Here is a 17,620-nt window from a genome sequence, read left to right on the forward strand (position 1 = left end):
GGAAGCTGAGACACGATACCCACAGCTAGAAAAATTAGCATTAGCTTTGATCATGACATCTAGAAAGTTAAGACCTTATTTTCAATGTCATCTCATTGTAGTAGTTACTGCTTTTCCACTTCGAAATATTTTGCATAAACACGAACTTTCAGGAAGATTAGCAAAATGGGCTATAGAACTAAGTGAGTATGAAGTTATTTATCAACCCAGGACCGCTATAAAGTCTCAAGTACTAGCTGATTTCGTGGCTGATTTTAGCCAGGGGATGCATTTAGAAGCAGAAAAAGAATTATTAGTTTTTAATGGTGCGAACCCGGGGACTTGGGTTTTATACACTGACGGTTCATCTAATGTAAAAGGGGCAGGCTTAGGAATAGTCCTCGTACCACCTGCGGGTGAGACCATTAGACAGGCTATAAAATGTCATTCTATAACTAACAATGAAGCAGAGTATGAGGCTGTAATTGCAGGTTTAGAATTGGCACGAGAACTCGGCATAACACAGATTATAATCAAGAGTGATTCTCAACTCGTGGTTAATCAGATGCTGGGGACTTATACAGCCAGAGAGTCACGAATGCAAGAATACCTCGCAAAGGTACGGGAGTTAATAAAGCAATTCCAAACTTGGAAAGTAGTGCAGATCCCAAGAGATGAGAATGTAGAGGCAGATGCTTTAGCAAACCTTGCATCCGCAGCAGACGTGGCAAACAATACAGATGCTTCAGTCATACATCTATTTCATTCCGTTCTTGAACCTGATAAAAACGAGGTAAATTTTAATCATCTAACATGGGATTGGAGAAATGAAATTGTTGCCTTTTTACAGCACGGAACCGTGCCTAATGACAAAGGAAAGGCTTACGCGCTTCGCAAAAAAGCTGCACGATATTGTTTATATCAAGGTAATCTTTATCGAAAGATGTTCGGCGGACCACTAGCAAGGTGTCTCGGTCCCTCTCAAACCGAATATGTCATGAGAGAAGTACATGAAGGACATTGTGGGAATCACGCAGGAGGACGGTCACTGGTAAGAACGTTAATTCGCACAGGATATTATTGGCCTAAGATGGAAGAAGAGGCAACCAGTTTCGTGTCCAAATGTGATAAATGTCAAAGGTACGGCAATAATATGCACAGACCAGCTGAGTTACTACATCCTGTTTTAGCCCCTTGGCCCTTTATGAAATGGGGAATGGATATCGTAGGTCCACTTCCACAAGCAAAAGGTCAGGTAAAATTTCTACTTGTACTTACAGATTATTTCACTAAATGGGTAGAAGCAGGGGCATTTAAACAGGTACGAGAAAAAGAAGTTAAAGACTTCATATGGCGAAATATAATATGCCGCTTTGGAGTACCAAAGGAGATCGTGTGTGACAATGGACCACAATTCATTGGAGCACAAGTTACAGAATTTCTTCGAAGTTGGCAGATCAAAAGAATAACGTCTACGCCATATCATCCAGTGGGGAATGGACAAGCAGAATCAACTAACAAAGTTATTATCAATAACTTGAAAAAGAGGTTACAAGATTCAAAAGGTAATTGGCCTGAGGTGTTACCTGGAGTACTATGGGCTTATCGTACAACGACCAAAACAGGCACTGGAGAAACACCATTTTCGATGGTTTATGGTACGGAAGCCTTAATTCCAGTTGAAATAGGTGAGCCAAGCACACGATACGATCAGGCAACGGAGGAATCTAATAATGAAGAGATGCGGGTTAGCCTAGATTTACTTGAAGGAAGAAGAGAAGCTGCTTTGATAAGGATGGCAGCACAAAAGCAAGTAATAGAACGATATTACAATAGGAAAGCACGCCTCAGATTTTTCAAAATTGGGGACTTCGTGCTTAAAAAGGTGTTCCAATCTGCAAAAGCTGCTAACTCAGGAAAGCTAAGTCCAACATGGGAAGGACCATACAAAGTCCGTGGCATTGCGGGAAAAGGAGCATACCAGTTGGAAACAATGGATGGTAAAGTTTTACCCTCACATTGGAATGCTGTCCACTTAAAAAGATATTACTTTTAAGAAAGTACCTACGGTCAGGTATCATCATGTTAAAATTTCTCTCTTGGTTTATTAATATTTTACTAACGATTTTAGATGCTAGGCAAAATATCCTAACTCGTGCCAAATGATGAGTCACAACCTGCAAGGCAAAATGGAGTATTCTTAAATTCCTAGCCCAGGGTTACAATTAATCTGATGGAAATACACACGAGTTAGGCAGTCTTCATCTATAATCGCACCGTCGAGTCCCGTATATCTTTCTGTTTCAGGAAAAGGGCCAAAGTAAAAGAAATAAACAAGTGCTCGAGGCTTCATACTTCACCTCTCAAACACTTGAGGGACTACATATTATACACAGATATGTGTAGAGAAACAGATACGAGTATCGAACAAAAATCGGCTACAAAGAAGCAAGTGTTGAGAAAAAGTTACGAAGTCTTCAGCATTCATGAGAACAACAGAGTCATCTCTCAAACTCATAAACAAAGTCACCTCTCAAACCCTTCTTAACATGTAAAGATAGGGTCATGACTATGTACTGAAACAGGTTATGAAGAAAAACCTTGTTTATTTTATGTTATTTACAAATCTGTTACAAGAAAAACAGTTACGAGAAAGTTGTAGATGTATTGTAATACATGTAACAGTCAAACACTTGTTAAAAGTTTATGAATAAAAACTTGCCAAAGTTGTTTCATACAAAACGTGTGTTTTCCTATTACTTTCATCGTATTATAACACCATTATGAAGTTGAGACGTCTTCTTCATTAAGTGTCGATAAAATAAAAGGGCCCTCTTTTATAAGCCTCATGTTAATAAGTCATGAGAAGAATCATAAAGCATTTTCAAAGGATAAAAATGCTAAACTATTCTATAAGTCCTAAATAAGTAAGGAAAAGGCAAGAATAGAACACATTGAAGTACTAACAAAACTTCTTAATATAATTAAAAAGACTAAGTAGAAACTTAGTCAATAAAAATTTATACAAGTGCCCCATTATGATAACTGGGGACTTTCACCAAAAAATCCCTTAAAAACTAAGGGATAAAACCATCATCCAATTGAAGGGGTTAGCACATCAGAAGTTGCAATATTTATTTCACTTTCAGCCACAGGCACGGTGGCAACTTCTGAAGAAGCAGCAACATGAACGATTTCAGCAGAGCTTGAAATGTTAGGATCAATGAGGGAAACAAGAGTCACGGAAGCTTCAACTTCCACAGACTGGGTCATAGAAGTTTCACCCTCTGAAGCTGGAATTGCAACATTTTCAGCTGAAGCAGGAATTGTAATCCCAATTGCTGCAGTATTCACTTCTTCATTTAAAAGTTCTTCTGTTCCAGGAACTTCAAGTGCAGGAGAAGGAGTATCAGTAGACTGTTGGCTTTTCTCGATGGTATCTATGACTTTGGCCAGTTCAGACTGCAAGTCAAAACCTTCTTGAGCAGCTTCCGTCAAAGCATCACGACGAGATTTCAGGAAAGCCCAACTCACTTCTATGTTAAAATTTTCCTCTAGAAGTCCATATTCCTTTTCCCACATAGCAAGATCGTTTTTTAAGATTTGATATTCAGCTAAATGGGAATCAAGGGAAGCTTCAAGAGAAGCATGAGAACTCTTCAAGGCATGAATCTCGTCAGAAGAAGTCTGTAAGTCAGCCTGAGCTTGAGTCAAGCTTTGCACTAACTCTCCTGCATATTCTTCCTTCCTAGCCAAAAGTGCCTTCAGCTCTCTAACTTCTTCACTAGCCCTGGATAATTGTTCTGACAAAGAGCATTCCAAAAGCTCTTTGTCTCTTTTCAATTGGTTTGAAGAGGCTTTGACAGTTGCCAGTTCAGAAGGTAAACCACGGTTTTGCTGCTCCAGGAGATTTTTATCTTCTTGCAACTCCTCTATGGTCCCTTGAGCATTCTCGAACTGCTCCTTCCAATTGGTTGCTTCAAGCTAGGCTCCCCTAGCTATTTCCTCGGCCTCGTGGACAATCTTTTCAGACTCACGAGCTTTTCTTTCTAGTAGGGAAATTCTTCCCATTAATTCCATGCCAATAAGGTTAGCCTACAGAGGAAAGTCATGGAAATGAGAGATTGAAGATAATTAAAAAAAAAAAACTTGTTGGTAAAAATACCTTCAAAGTAGAATGAACTACGTCATTCATCAGAGTTAAGAAGCTATGGCTCTCCATCTTCTTCTTCTCGATATCTCCAATTAGAGGTTCGAGCCAAACATCGGCTCTGCCGGTCTTCCTCAAGAGGCTATGATTGGCAGGAACCTCCAAAGTAACACTTCTCATAGTCATACTTCCACTGCTAGAACCTGTCTCTGTATGATGAACAGAGGGAAGATGAGCAGTGGAAGGAATGAAAGGAAAATATGTAGAAACCAACACAGGAGCGGAAGTAGGTGCGGTAGAAACAGCCAAGGGAACGGATATAGGAGCGGTAGAAACTGGCAAAAGAACGGAAGTCGTCAAAACTGGTAAAGAAATACTTACGACTGGCAGAGGAATGGAGGAAATAGGAACAAATGAGGAAAGAGGAGCTTCATCAAAAACAGGGCCGAGCTCGCCACTCCCGAAACCACTGTCAAAAAGATGCTGAATTGACTCATTATTATCTCTTGGTTCGGCATCCTCATCAGATTGAATCAAAACAGGCTCGGTGGCGGAGGTACGAGCAGGAGTGTTTTCAATTTCATCATCAATGATTATTCGTCTCCTGACTCTTGGCCTGGTAATTAGGGAGGTACCCTCCTCTTCTTCTTCAGAACTTTCCTTTGTAGCTTTCCTTTTAGGCAGCAAGGCTCGAGCCTTATCCAAATCAAGAGCAGCATTCGCAGACATGCGAATGGCCATAACTACTTCAGCCGTCATTCCTCTAATGCCAAATCCTGATTAAAGGATAGATATACATGATTAAAGTTGAGGAAAAAGTGCTTAACATGTAAAAAAAAATCATATAAAAGGGGGATACCATGTGTTTTGACTTTCCAGCCATGTAAGGAAGAAATTGATTTCCAAGTTCTCTGCTCCCTAGAAGCAATCTTCAAAAGTGAGTCTACCCAACCACGAAAGTTGGGAATAGGTTCCACATCTCCCATGGTTGCTACAAAAAACCAAGAAGGGACGAGGTTAAAAACAACTTTCTTTTGAAATTCTCAAAAGTAGGTACGGTAAATAAAAGGAAACCTACGTTCAAAATTCCACTTCTCAGGGAAGGGAATATTTGTTTCGCCAATCAAGTCCACTGTACGGACAACAACGTAACGGATATACCATCCACGATCTTTGTCATCCTCAGGATTTACCAAAACTTTTTTGCTCCTTGCAGTTAAGGTAAAAACCCCATGGCGTATTAAGTTAGGATGGTATAGATGAATGAGGTGAGAAAAGGTGAAATTGACATTGGCCTTGGAGGATAAATATCTCAAACAAGCCACTGTTCTCCACACCAATGGACCGATTTGGGCCAAACAAATTGTAAAGAAACGACAAAAATCGAGAATAACTGGGTCAATCGGAGGATTAAAACCTAAAGTGAAGGGGTAAGTGTAAACAGAAGAATACCCACTTCTAAAAGAGGAAATTCTTTGATTTGGGGAAGGAATTGACATTCGGAGACTATCCTTCCAGTTACAATCTCTTCTTATGGTGGGGATTGTAAGCTCGGTTACTATTGTTGGGTAAGTATCGGCTCTTTCTAAATTTTTAATTTGTTTTTGAAGAGACGTTTTGTCACTTTCAAAAGACAAATCGCCGGGAACTATATCATCAACTGAGGGTTCTTGAGAAGGATCAAGAATTTCCCTACTTTTAGAAGAAGGGGCTTTTGGGATAGAACTCCTTGAAGAAGAACCAGAGGAGCCGCCTCGCGTAGATTCTAACCCTGTTCGAAGCCTACCTCCTCCGCCTCTTCTGTGTCTAACAGGGGCGTTGGGGAATTGATCTAGAATTGGAACTTTTTTACGGTTAGGGTTTGAAGAAGACATTGTTAAGAAGGAAGTATGTGCTGAAGATTTGTGAAGAAGACAAAGGAAGACAAAGTTATGTGTAAAATGGGAACCGTCAACTTTTTAAGTGTAATGATGAAAAGCCTATAATAAAGGCAGCTATCACTTCGTAAATAGTGAGAATGAAGAAGTCTCGAAAAAGGGTATGAATAGCGGAATCAATTAGAAAATGACACATGGGCAGAACATTAAATGGAAAAGACTGCTGAGACGTTAGTACTGTCATGAGCATTAATTGTGGCAAAAATTCCTTTTACATGAAGATCCACTTCCCAATTATTTAATTGATAAAAAAATGGAAAGTGGGGGGACTATCTGTATTGGAAAAAAACTGAGTTTATATTAAAAGATGATGTGGCATGACACGTGGATTAGTTAAATGGTCAAAGCGCAGCAATTGACTAAGAGGCACGGATGGAAACAACCACCTGAAGAAGAATTTAAATAGGCACGAGACGACGTATAGATAGGAGTCTCGTACCAATTTAAATTATTTACAGCCAACGGATAGAAGGCATTGAAAGCAAAGATCTGGTGACAAAAAGGAGTCCAAATTCATTATTAAATACTTGATACGTTACGAAATTGGTATTTAATAGGAATGATTGTATAACGGCTTATTTAATATCATTTATTACTCATGATTATATCATTAAAGCTGAGGCTTCATTCCTTTACCTAGAATTATCTATAAAAGGAAGAAGTATCATCATTTGTAAGGACACGGAATACTATTGAGAATTTATTGAAATATACATCTATTTGCTTCTTTACCATCGTTCTCAAAAGTATTTTATTTTTGTCTCCTGATTATCAGTAACCCGAATTTCTTTTTAGCTTTGACCAAAGACTCAGATTTTTGGTTAAACAAATTGGTTCCGTTACCGGGAATCTGATAATCTTTCCTTTTAAGCTATATCTTCCATGCTATTTGGGTCAATGTAACTGATTATAAATGAATGTACGTGCATATAATGATATTCATTTGTGATAGATAATGTAATTAAGGTAATGTTAAATGGATATTGTCTGATGTTAGAAGCTCAGTCACTAGCTAGTTCCTGTTAGAAATTTTATTAATCAAATAAGCTGAACCAATATTTAGGGAGATGGATAAAGTGAGGTCAAGTTGGCGGCTTTAATGCAATAACAAGTTATTAATTTTTAAGAACTCCATTTATATATGCTGATGGCATAAATTTTTAATGCAATAACAAGTTATTTAAATTATAATTATAATTAGTTGTCTATTAAAAGAATTAATTGATACCTTTGTGAAAGAAGGTAAATAACTTCTTATAACTTTTTGTCTACTTAAATTACAGTAGTAAAACAAAAAGTTTATATAGTCCGTATATAAAATTCAAATCAGATTAAACAATTTTCTCGTAAGCCGTTCTTGAAATAATAGACGAAATATATATATTTATACACACACATTATGTATGTTATATATAAAAAATATACAAATTTTATACATTTTTCGGCTATAGAATATAAATAGTTTATGAGCGGACAAAAAGTGAAAAAAGCCCAATAAGATTTTTTTGATGATGTGGGAAACTTAAAAGGGAAAATAAAATAAAATAAGAGAAATAGCGAATGGAAAAGAAGTTTGGAAGGTGCTGTAATTGGAAAACATCCACACGTCAAAGCAATCATACCACTGAGTCATAGTTCATGGAATCTGTTGCTGTGCTCATTTCTATTTTCTTTTTAAGTACATCATTTTTTATGACACAATGAGAGTTAAACTAACTAATTTTTAGTGTGAATTTGAAACTAAAATTTTCATTTTAAAAAAAATAAAATTTACATATTTAGAAATTGCATAAATATACTATAAGTCATTGTAATTAATAATTTAAAAAGTTTTTGAATCGTGGTCAAACAAAAATTGCTTTGCCTTTTCAAATAATAATTGTGTAGTATAACAGATTGAGTACATTATAATTATTATTGGAAGGATAACTTGCTTCAGATTTAAAAAAGCGTCGTGACATTAAGAACTAACCAACAAATAGTAATGGCAAGAAAATGGGAAAAAGCTTTGTGCACTTTTTTAGCTCCGACCAAAAGAAGTATGAACATGTCTTTCATAAAATGAGAATATATGCCATTCTCGTATTTCAATGTCTATATAAAAAGCAAAGGGAAGATATTCAAGTGCCCATCATCATATGCTTAACAACCATTATTGTAAAGCCACTCGGCCGTTTGGTAACAGCCATAAGAAGGTATAAGGATGATATAAAAATTTAATATCACGTTAATATTCTGTTTGGTTAGCAAATTAGGTATAAATTATTCCGGTGTTAATTTTAACATTGAGATAACTTATACCTTATAGAAGATGGAGTAATTAGCACCGATATAACTTATATCTTCTTCTTAAAAATTATGCAATTGTTGTTCTTAATACAACATACCAAACAATGAATAAGTAACAATTCCAGCATAACTAATTCCAACATAATTTATCCCAATATAACTTATACCAGCATAAATCGTATTCCAGCCAAACGACCCCTAACGCGCAAGATAGGATTCACCTATTTAATTTTGACGAATTAACCTAAATAGTTGTTTATATCCGACCGGTTAAACAAAATACAGCCGACGAATATATATATATATAGAGAGAGTGTGTGTGTCAAATAGCACATTCTTGGGTACTCCATGCATTGCCTTTTCTTGTTAAGACAACAAGCACATGCATACAACTTAACTTCTGCTTGATTGCTCAAACTATGAAAATTACGTTGAAACTTATGATCTTTATCTATCTATCAGTCAATACTTGCTATTTGTGGTTTATGAATGTGTCCTATCCTTTATATAAAGTCACAGTTAGGGTGCATAAGTACCAAACCGACACAACAATTATAAGGGAGAAATTCAAAAATAGCCGGATTTACAAGTTAAAAATAGCTACAGTTTCAAAAGTAATTGAAATTTAGCCACTTTTCATGTAAAGATAAAGTCGAACGAAAACACTGTTCAAAATCGGAAAAAATACGCCAGCATAATATACTGAAGTTTTAGTATATTATACTGGAACTCCAGTCTAATATACTTTTATATTATACTGGAGTCAGCAAAATATACCGGTCCAGCATAATATGCTGGAAATTCATACATAGGTACACCGAACTCCAGTATATTATGCTGGACCGGTCTCTATTGCAGCAAAATAGTGGCTATTTTTCAATAACTAGGCAAACACTGACTATTTTTAAATGACCAATTCGAAAACTGGCTAGACCGTACTATTTTAACCGATTATAATTAACCATGATATCTCATCCAAGGGCCACAGCGACAAACGCATTTTTATTGTGTAGTAATAGCGCGAACTAGCCAATTTTTAGCATTATAATTAAAAAATAGCCACTTTCATGAAGTTTCAAATTCTACAGGTGAAACTCCATGACATTATCATCGCGTTTCACCTGTGAATTTGAAACTCCATGACAGTAGTCATATTAAATTACAAGGGTAAAAAAGTGGTTATTTGTGAAATTTATCCCATTTCATTATCTTTGGGCCACTGGCAGAGTGGCAGGCCCATACGTTTTATACTTAATCAAGGGAGAAATTAAAAAATAGCTAGATTTACAAGTGGTCATTCAAAAATAGCCACAAATTCAACGGTAATCGAAATTTAGCCACTTTTCATGTAAAGATAAATCTGAACGAAAAGATTATTCAAAATCTGGAAAAATACTCCAGCATAATATACTGGAGCCAGCAAAGTTTACCGGTCCAACATAATATGCTAGAAGTTCATATACAGGTGCACTAAACTCCAGTATATTATGCTGGACCGATCTCTGTAGCAGCAAAATAGTGGCTGTTTTTCAATAATTTGACAAACGCTGACTATTTTTGAATAATCAGTCCGAAAACTGGCTAGACTGTGCTATTTAACCTAAATCAACAGCATAATTATGAAAGGTCCTCTTATCAAAATCACGAGGAGCCTGCGTCCAATGGAGGAAGCAAATCTTGGGCTTGAGCCCTTAAGCTCATTTTTCTGTTGTAATTTTCTTTTAATTTATATTACTTTTACCTTCAAAGAGACACATTATCCAAAATATGTCCTTTGATTATAACTTTATCAAGAAACAAATAGTTCTTATTTTAGTTTCACAAAAATAAAATAAAATAAAAATACTACCGGCTTTTTCTATGGTAGCAAAAATGTCAATCTGCTCATTGACGACGCAGAAATAAAAACATGAAAATAAGCTACTGGTTGATTGTTTGACAAAGCTGTTCTTCTATATCTTTATACAGACAAGAGCCAAATTCTAGAATGAACATACCATAACTCTACGTATTTGTGTATTCGTGCCGAAATTTCATGGCCATTAAGTTTTTACTGACCATTAATGATCACATTCTATACCTTAAAGTCCCAGAATTCCTGATGAACATGCACATATACACATACCTTAAGAGAGATAACTTTTGTCATCAGCCAACATTACGCGCAGGACTCATTCTACTCCTCCTTCCGTTAAAGCTACGACTTGAGAGCAACCTTGGAAGACAACATTGTGCTGACTTTGACGTTTTGACGTCAGATTTTAACAGTCCACTGGGTGTTCTTTCGCTACTACACACGGATGCATAAGGTGTCCCAGGTGTGGATCTTGGTGGAAGTTGAGTACCAGTTGACGCAGTTTCTTTTTTAGTGTTTGTACCATTTTGTTTTTCTTCAGCATTTTGCCCATTTTGGTCCAGATCGCTTCTCAAGCTTTCTTCAAAAAGTTCAGACAATCTCTTCTTTTTATCTGTTGGGGATGATTGCTGAAAATAAGCAGGGGTTCTGTTCCCTGTTAAATTTCCAGCCAAGGGATGGACAGGTGTATTTCCACGAGATGGCGTAAAATCTGGAGTCAAGTTCAGAGAGATTATAAAAATACAAGATGATATACACGACTAACTAAGAAATGGCTGATGGACAATTCTAAACACTGGTTTTGGACTGAAGAACGCACATCTGTTAGCTGGATACAATAAATAAAGTGCCATTTTGTAGCTCATTTATGAAGACAAGGAAAGGGAAAGGGGAGAAGATGGAATAACACGGACCATCGATTGAAGATCTTACCTCCATTCACGCTTAAGAAGTCATCTTCACAATCTGAATCCAACCAAGGCTGGGAATCAAAGAAGGTCTCCTCCTTGCTACCTACAAGAAAGAAATGTCTCTGACTCAGATAAAAGATGCAATTAAATTAGACCACCGTAAATATAAACGCACGCACTATGCATGAAAATTTTAAACACTTAGCACGGTTTCCTCTGTTTCATGCAGTGAATCAGAGTGGTACTTTGAGAAACTAAAGAAGAAAACTGAAAAGGAGGATACACCATGTCCTTATCGTTATTCAACCAGAAGGCCAGATAATCATATCCAAAATAAATCCATCTAACACAGATAAAGAGAAATGAGATTGGTTGGGAACACTCATTGGCAAACCACAAATGACTTTCAAGAAAGAGTGCTATTATTAGGCAGATGATTCAAGAACACAAGATGATGCAGCGGAAATAACGGTGGATATGATGTTAGTATCCTCAACTAACCTTTGTTAATCCACATGAATAAAACTGAACTATGAGAAGGCTGAGGCCATTAGCCATATCAAACTAATTGTAAAACATTTATCTTCTGCTAGAAACAAGGAAAAGATTCAAGAAAGACAAAGAACTTAACATATTTCCTTAAAAGTGAGGTAAACTAAAAGCTGTACAGTGTGTTTATTTTACTTGTAAAATTTATTTAGTTAATTTAATTCTCTTCATTAAACACTAAACTTGATTCATAGCAAGCTTCAACTCGTGATGTGTGCCTACCACACAACACACAATGTACTACCTTAACCATTGAACCAAAGCTCCGAGAATACTGGTAAAATTACTTTTATCCTTAGGAAAAAAAAAGGAGAAAATTGTCGACTATTTGCTGATTATTATAGACGGATAGTAGAAGTGATGGCAGTGTAGACCCACAACATGATATGTCAAACAAGGGCAGTGGTTTTATAACAAATGTCAACCTCAGTTTTAACTATCTCAAAGAATATTTTAATACAACAACTCAAATATTCTCTTAGACATGGAGATAATGATGAATACGACAATCAAGACATGAACTAAGATTTCCATAGGACCATCTGATCATCAAATGTTAATGATATTATCCTCCCTTTAAGTGACGAAGAGGAACAACAGAAGCAAGAGGCAATATTCAGCAAGATTGATGTCCATGTCAAGTGCATAATGGTATAATGTGATATTGGCCGGTGTTAGTGAAGATGGCTTTTGAAGGGGAGCCTTGGAACAACGGTAAGGTTGTCTCCGTGTGACCTATAAGTCACGGGTTCGGGCGTGGAAGCAGCCACTAATGCTTGTATTAGGTTAGGCTGTCTACATCACACCTCTTAAGGAACCGGCCCTTTCCCAGACCTTGCGTGAACGCGGGGTGCCTTGTGCACCAGGCTACCCTTTTCTAGTGAAAATGGCTTTTAATAGTAGAGGAAGAAATCTCACTGTACATATTACAATTGGTAAATAAAATTCTTTAATTACCAAAAAAATAAAATAATAGTGGCAGCAATCACACACATTTTTATATAAGAAATATTTGTTTAATAAAAGTAGCAGCCCAGCAAAAAAGAGAATGCTCCAATGACTAATTACAAGGCTGCAAAGACTCATTCTTTACAATTCATGTAATGAGCTGAGGAATGCTAAAAAGTACCACTTTGTATATAATATTAGAAGTACTACAATATCTCCTTTGTTTAAGGTATACTCCTACGCTAAGTATTTCCTTTTTCTTTTCTGGTGATACTTTAAGTTCCTAACTTAATAATTTTCTCCACAAATTAAAAAATTGCCCTGCCCATGATAACAAGTTCTGCAGATGGCCCCATCAACTGAAGAATTTTTGGCATTATTCAAGATTCTGAAAATAGCTTCTTGGTCAATATTTCTAAGTCCACAAAGGGAATAGAAAGCTACTCTGTAAAATATAATAAAGTGTTTCTTTTTAGGCCACCAACCTTAACTGTTCCTATAACAACAATTTTATCTCAATCACATATTCAACTAATATCACAAAAAATACAAAAATAATGTCCATCAGATCAAACAGAACACCTCTTCAACTTTCCTTTACATTCCAAAATGCCCAGATAATCAATAGTCAGTAATCAAATAACATGTGTGTCTCATAGAAATTGAAAAATACCAAAAATTAGGAACACCACAAAACCTATTACCAGAGGCAAGAATCTAATACAGCATGACATGGCGACACGCGGTAAAGAAACGGACTTTGGGTATAACTTAACTCTAATACGGCATGAACGGACTTTAACTCAACTCTAAAAGCTAAGTCATGGGGTGAGATTGCGCATGGACAACATAATATAGAGCCCAACATAGGATAAACCAAGAAATCGTACAGGTCTAGCTCTGTCACCGGTACCATATAAAGAAATGAACCTTAGGCCTCACATCCCACAACCAATGTGAGACAACTCAACACAAACTAATTACTCAAAAAACATTCAAAACCAGAAACATATGTTAACCTTCAATTCAAAAAGACAGCAACTTTCCCCTTTTTTCCACATTGCCAAACAATATAACAGAGTTATCACAGAGTTTCTGTTGTAAAATAAAAAAATGAATAAAGAGAGAGTAATAGGGTAGTACCAAAGTCACGAAAAGCAGTAACAGCAGGAGTTTGAGATTTGAGTTGAAGATCAGAGACTTTGGTATCATCTTTGTTGAGAGGTGAAGGAGTGACAAGCTTGTCAGTTTTGGAAGAACCAAAAACAAGACGAATTTTCATGGCTGATTCAGAGTCTTTATGCACTGAAACACATGAACCCATTTACTAAACACACAACACACACACACACACCCTTTACACTCACAATTCCATTATCAAACAAAATTTCTGCAGTAGAGAGAGAAAGAGTGAAGTAGAAGTGAGAGAAAGGAGAGAACACTAAACAGGTTTGCGTTACAAATAAAAGAGTTGAAAATTCGTCAGTAACAGAGTTGGAAAAAGATAAAATTGGGGCTTGAAAGCGAAGTTATCGTAATTTGGTAGTAAGAGTAGAGGAGCAGAAAGGTCCCACCCAAAAAGAGTTGGAATCATTGCAATCTACTGTTCTTTAGGGGTTTGGCTTTTTGTTTACCACCATACAATTATTCCCTCGTTCCAAAAAAAAAAATTGATATATTTTGAGATTTAAAGAGTCAAATGAATATTTTTCAATTATAATTTTACATGTATTTTAAATATTTTATATTATTATTTATTGTAATTATTTTATTTTTATATAATTTTTAAATTATAAATTTTGCTTCAAAAGTGGAGTTTTAATTTGACATAATTGGTAAAATTGATGCCATGGGTAGGTCACGAGTTCGAGCTGAGAAGTTTGACTACTTATTTAGGATATTTATGCCTCCTTGACTTTTTGTGCATTAGTTCCGGGTAATAATTTTACTTACCAAGGTTTAATTAGTAGAAATAGATTATATAGTAGTATATAATTATTCTCTTTCTCGAATTTAAGTCCCAGTTTATAAGAATTTCATGGTTATTTAATTAATCGCTAGACTACAATCTTTGAATGCTCGTGATTTTGTGTTCTTAACAAGATAAAAGTAGAAGTTGGTGAGAGGAAAATAATTCAATATTGGTCATTTTGGGTTAGAGAAATTATGAGTAAATCGATTTATGATCCATTCAAATATACTTTTAATTATATGATTATTTTAATTAAAATTTTAAAAAATATAATATAAAAGATCGACAAATAAATAAAAAGAATCTCCACAGAATCATCTTTTTTATTTTAATTTCCAATTATAGCAAATGATAGAAGATATTTTCTCGGAATTATGTGCCTTTTACAATCATTGTCATGTGGTGTTTGCATTGAGATGTGGCTGGCAAGTGGCAAAGCTTATGGGTTCAGCAGCTTGTGCCTTTTGTCCCGATTCCCCTTTTTCCCAACTCTCTTTTTTGCTGCTCCAAAAGCTCTTTTATGGTTATTTTTCTCCCTCCCCCCCCCCCCCCATTTTTACCTCGGTAGACAAGAGGGGTTGGTTCACTTCCAACCGAAAGATTGTGAGTTCGAGTCTCTCCAAGAGCAAGGTGGGAAGTTCTTGGAGGGAAGGATGCCGGGGGTCTATTTGGAAACAGTCTCTCTACCCTAGGGTAGGGGTAAAGTCTGCGTACACACTACCCTCCCCAGACTCCACTAAGTGAGATTATACTGGGTTGTTGTTGTTGTTGTTTTTACCTCGGTAAGAAAAAGAAGAAAAAAAACACTTTTGTGGTATACTTTTTTGGTATTTTGATACTCTCACGTTTTACAGATAGTTAAAGGTGTCATATTCAAACTTTAATAACATAGCGAATTTGTATTTAATTTACTGATCTCTTCATTATACTATTCGTTTAAATAAACTTTTTCTTCTTCTTCTTCTGTGTAGATTATAAAAAAAAATGTATTTTGCTTGGACCTCATGCACCATGTCGCGTCTCAATTTTAGAGCACTTGTCCTTGATCGATTGTGTAAAAGTTTTCAAAGAGATTTAAATGGTCTTGAATAATTATGTCCATTGTCTTAAGATTTTGGATTGAATGCTCAGATTATTTCACACTTCTAAATTATACAATTGGAGGCAAAACAAAAGGAAATTAAAGAAGAAAATAAATAAAAGGTCTGCAAGGTCGTGTGGAAAAATAAATAAGCTAAAAAACCTAGCATGGAAAGTCATCAAGACTCAATAAGTGATGGTTACCACTGGAGAAGATATTTGGTAGAGAGGATGGTTACAACATTAAATAAAACATTTTTTTCTACTTGGTTGGACCAATATGCAAATAAATATTAATTGATGGTTTTAATATTTTGGTCCCGACACTGCGAAGTGGTAAATTGTAAATGTCTACCCTACAACTACAAGAATAAGACATGAGATCAAAGTAATGAGGTCGTCTCTGTACATAAGTTGTAATAATATTAATGCCTTATCTACTGAACTTTATTACTCTTTTTTTTTTTTTTTGTTGAAAAGATGGATAATATTGCATTAATACTAGGAAAGTTCAAAGGGCATACATTCAGTACTAGTGTAACTTTATTACTCCTTCAACCAAACAGAAATTAAAAAAAAAACAAAGAAAAAGGCCATAGAACTTAATTTTATGCCGTCTCCAAAAGTTATTGTTGTTATTATTTGTATTAATGTTGTTGCCATTGTTAATTTAATGTTATATTGTTATTAACTCATTAAAGAAAATGATATAGAGAAAAAAAAAAGTCCATTACTAGCTAGATATAATGGAAACATTGATGAGAATATGAAAGATAACGGTTTTTACTGTTCCAAAACGTGACATAGCCAAACTTCTTTTCGGTCAAAAGTGTTTTTTTTTTGGCCAAAAGTATTTTTGACAAAAAATTAAGGTGTTTGGCCAAGTTTTTGAAAGGAAAAAAAGTGCTTTTAAGGAGAAGCAGAAACAGTTTTGGAGAAGCAAAAAAAAAAGTAGTTTCTCTCCAAAAACACTTTTTTGAGAAGCACTTTTGAGAAAAATACACTTAGTGGAAGCAATTTTTTAAAGCTTGACCAAACACTAATTGCTGCTCAGAAGTGCTTTTCAAATTAATTAGCCAAATACAAACTACTTCTCACCAAAAATACTTTTGAGAAAAACATTTTTGAAAAAAAAAAAACACTTCTCAAAATAAGCTGATTTCTGCTGTTTGGCCAGACGGGTTAATAGTCGTCATTTTTCAACTCAAATAGGTGAGGCTCTGATTAGACATATTATAGTAATGACGAAATACATCATCAACATTAATCTAACTTTATGATCAATATCTTCGCCACTTGGGAGTCCTAATTAGTGGGCGTGTGGACATAAGAATGGTAAAACTCCGAAAAAGTGAAATTATTTTTTCAAGTGAAAATATTTTCTAAAAATTAGAATTGTATTTGGATATGAATATAATTTTGGGTTGTTTTTTAATTTTTGTGAGTGATCTGAATAAAATATTTAAAAAACAGCTATTTAGAGTTTTCCAATACAGAACCTCTAGGCGTAACGAATTGAAGAGTGATATAAAATCGGTCTATTTCCGATATCATATCCATAGTTAGCCCATCCGTACCCCGATCAACCTCTCAGAAATTTCAAGTTGGCTTGAGTCATTATGTATTGAACAGAAGCAAGTATATACTCAAATTTCGTTCTTTCATTAGCAGTACCGTCCCTTTTGAATCCAGAATTGATTTTCCTTGATACCTAACATAATGCAAGAAATGATCCTTGAATAACCATAGGGTAAGTAGATTATTTTTCTATTCCTTTCCAAAATTCCATAATCTCTTCGGTGGCTTGGTCATTGCATCCTAAACGAGTCATGAAGGGTATAATGAATATACTCTGTCAAATTTTTCTTTTCATCTTCAAGTGAAAATTGAAAATTCACTGATTTAAAAAAAGAGTGAATTTTTTTAGAAATAAAGTGAAAAAATTTCCAT

The 17,620-nt window shown here is 35.4% G+C and overlaps 1 protein-coding gene across 1 annotated transcript; it reads right to left on the minus strand.

The window, feature by feature from the left end:
- Nucleotides 1-10,257: 10,257 nt before the first annotated feature.
- On the minus strand, nucleotides 10,258-14,199 carry LOC104248909 (uncharacterized protein At3g27210-like). Its single transcript, XM_009805262.2, has 3 exons — nucleotides 13,762-14,199; nucleotides 11,144-11,224; nucleotides 10,258-10,922 (listed from the first exon to the last, which is right to left on the minus strand). The coding sequence occupies exons 1-3, from the start codon at nucleotides 13,940-13,942 to the stop codon at nucleotides 10,504-10,506; spliced, it is 681 nt and encodes a 226-aa protein (XP_009803564.1). The 5' UTR covers nucleotides 13,943-14,199; the 3' UTR covers nucleotides 10,258-10,503.
- Nucleotides 14,200-17,620: the final 3,421 nt, after the last annotated feature.

Source organism: Nicotiana sylvestris, chromosome 9, assembly GCF_000393655.2.
Source record: "Nicotiana sylvestris chromosome 9, ASM39365v2, whole genome shotgun sequence".
In the NCBI taxonomy this organism is placed as follows: domain Eukaryota; kingdom Viridiplantae; phylum Streptophyta; class Magnoliopsida; order Solanales; family Solanaceae; genus Nicotiana; species Nicotiana sylvestris.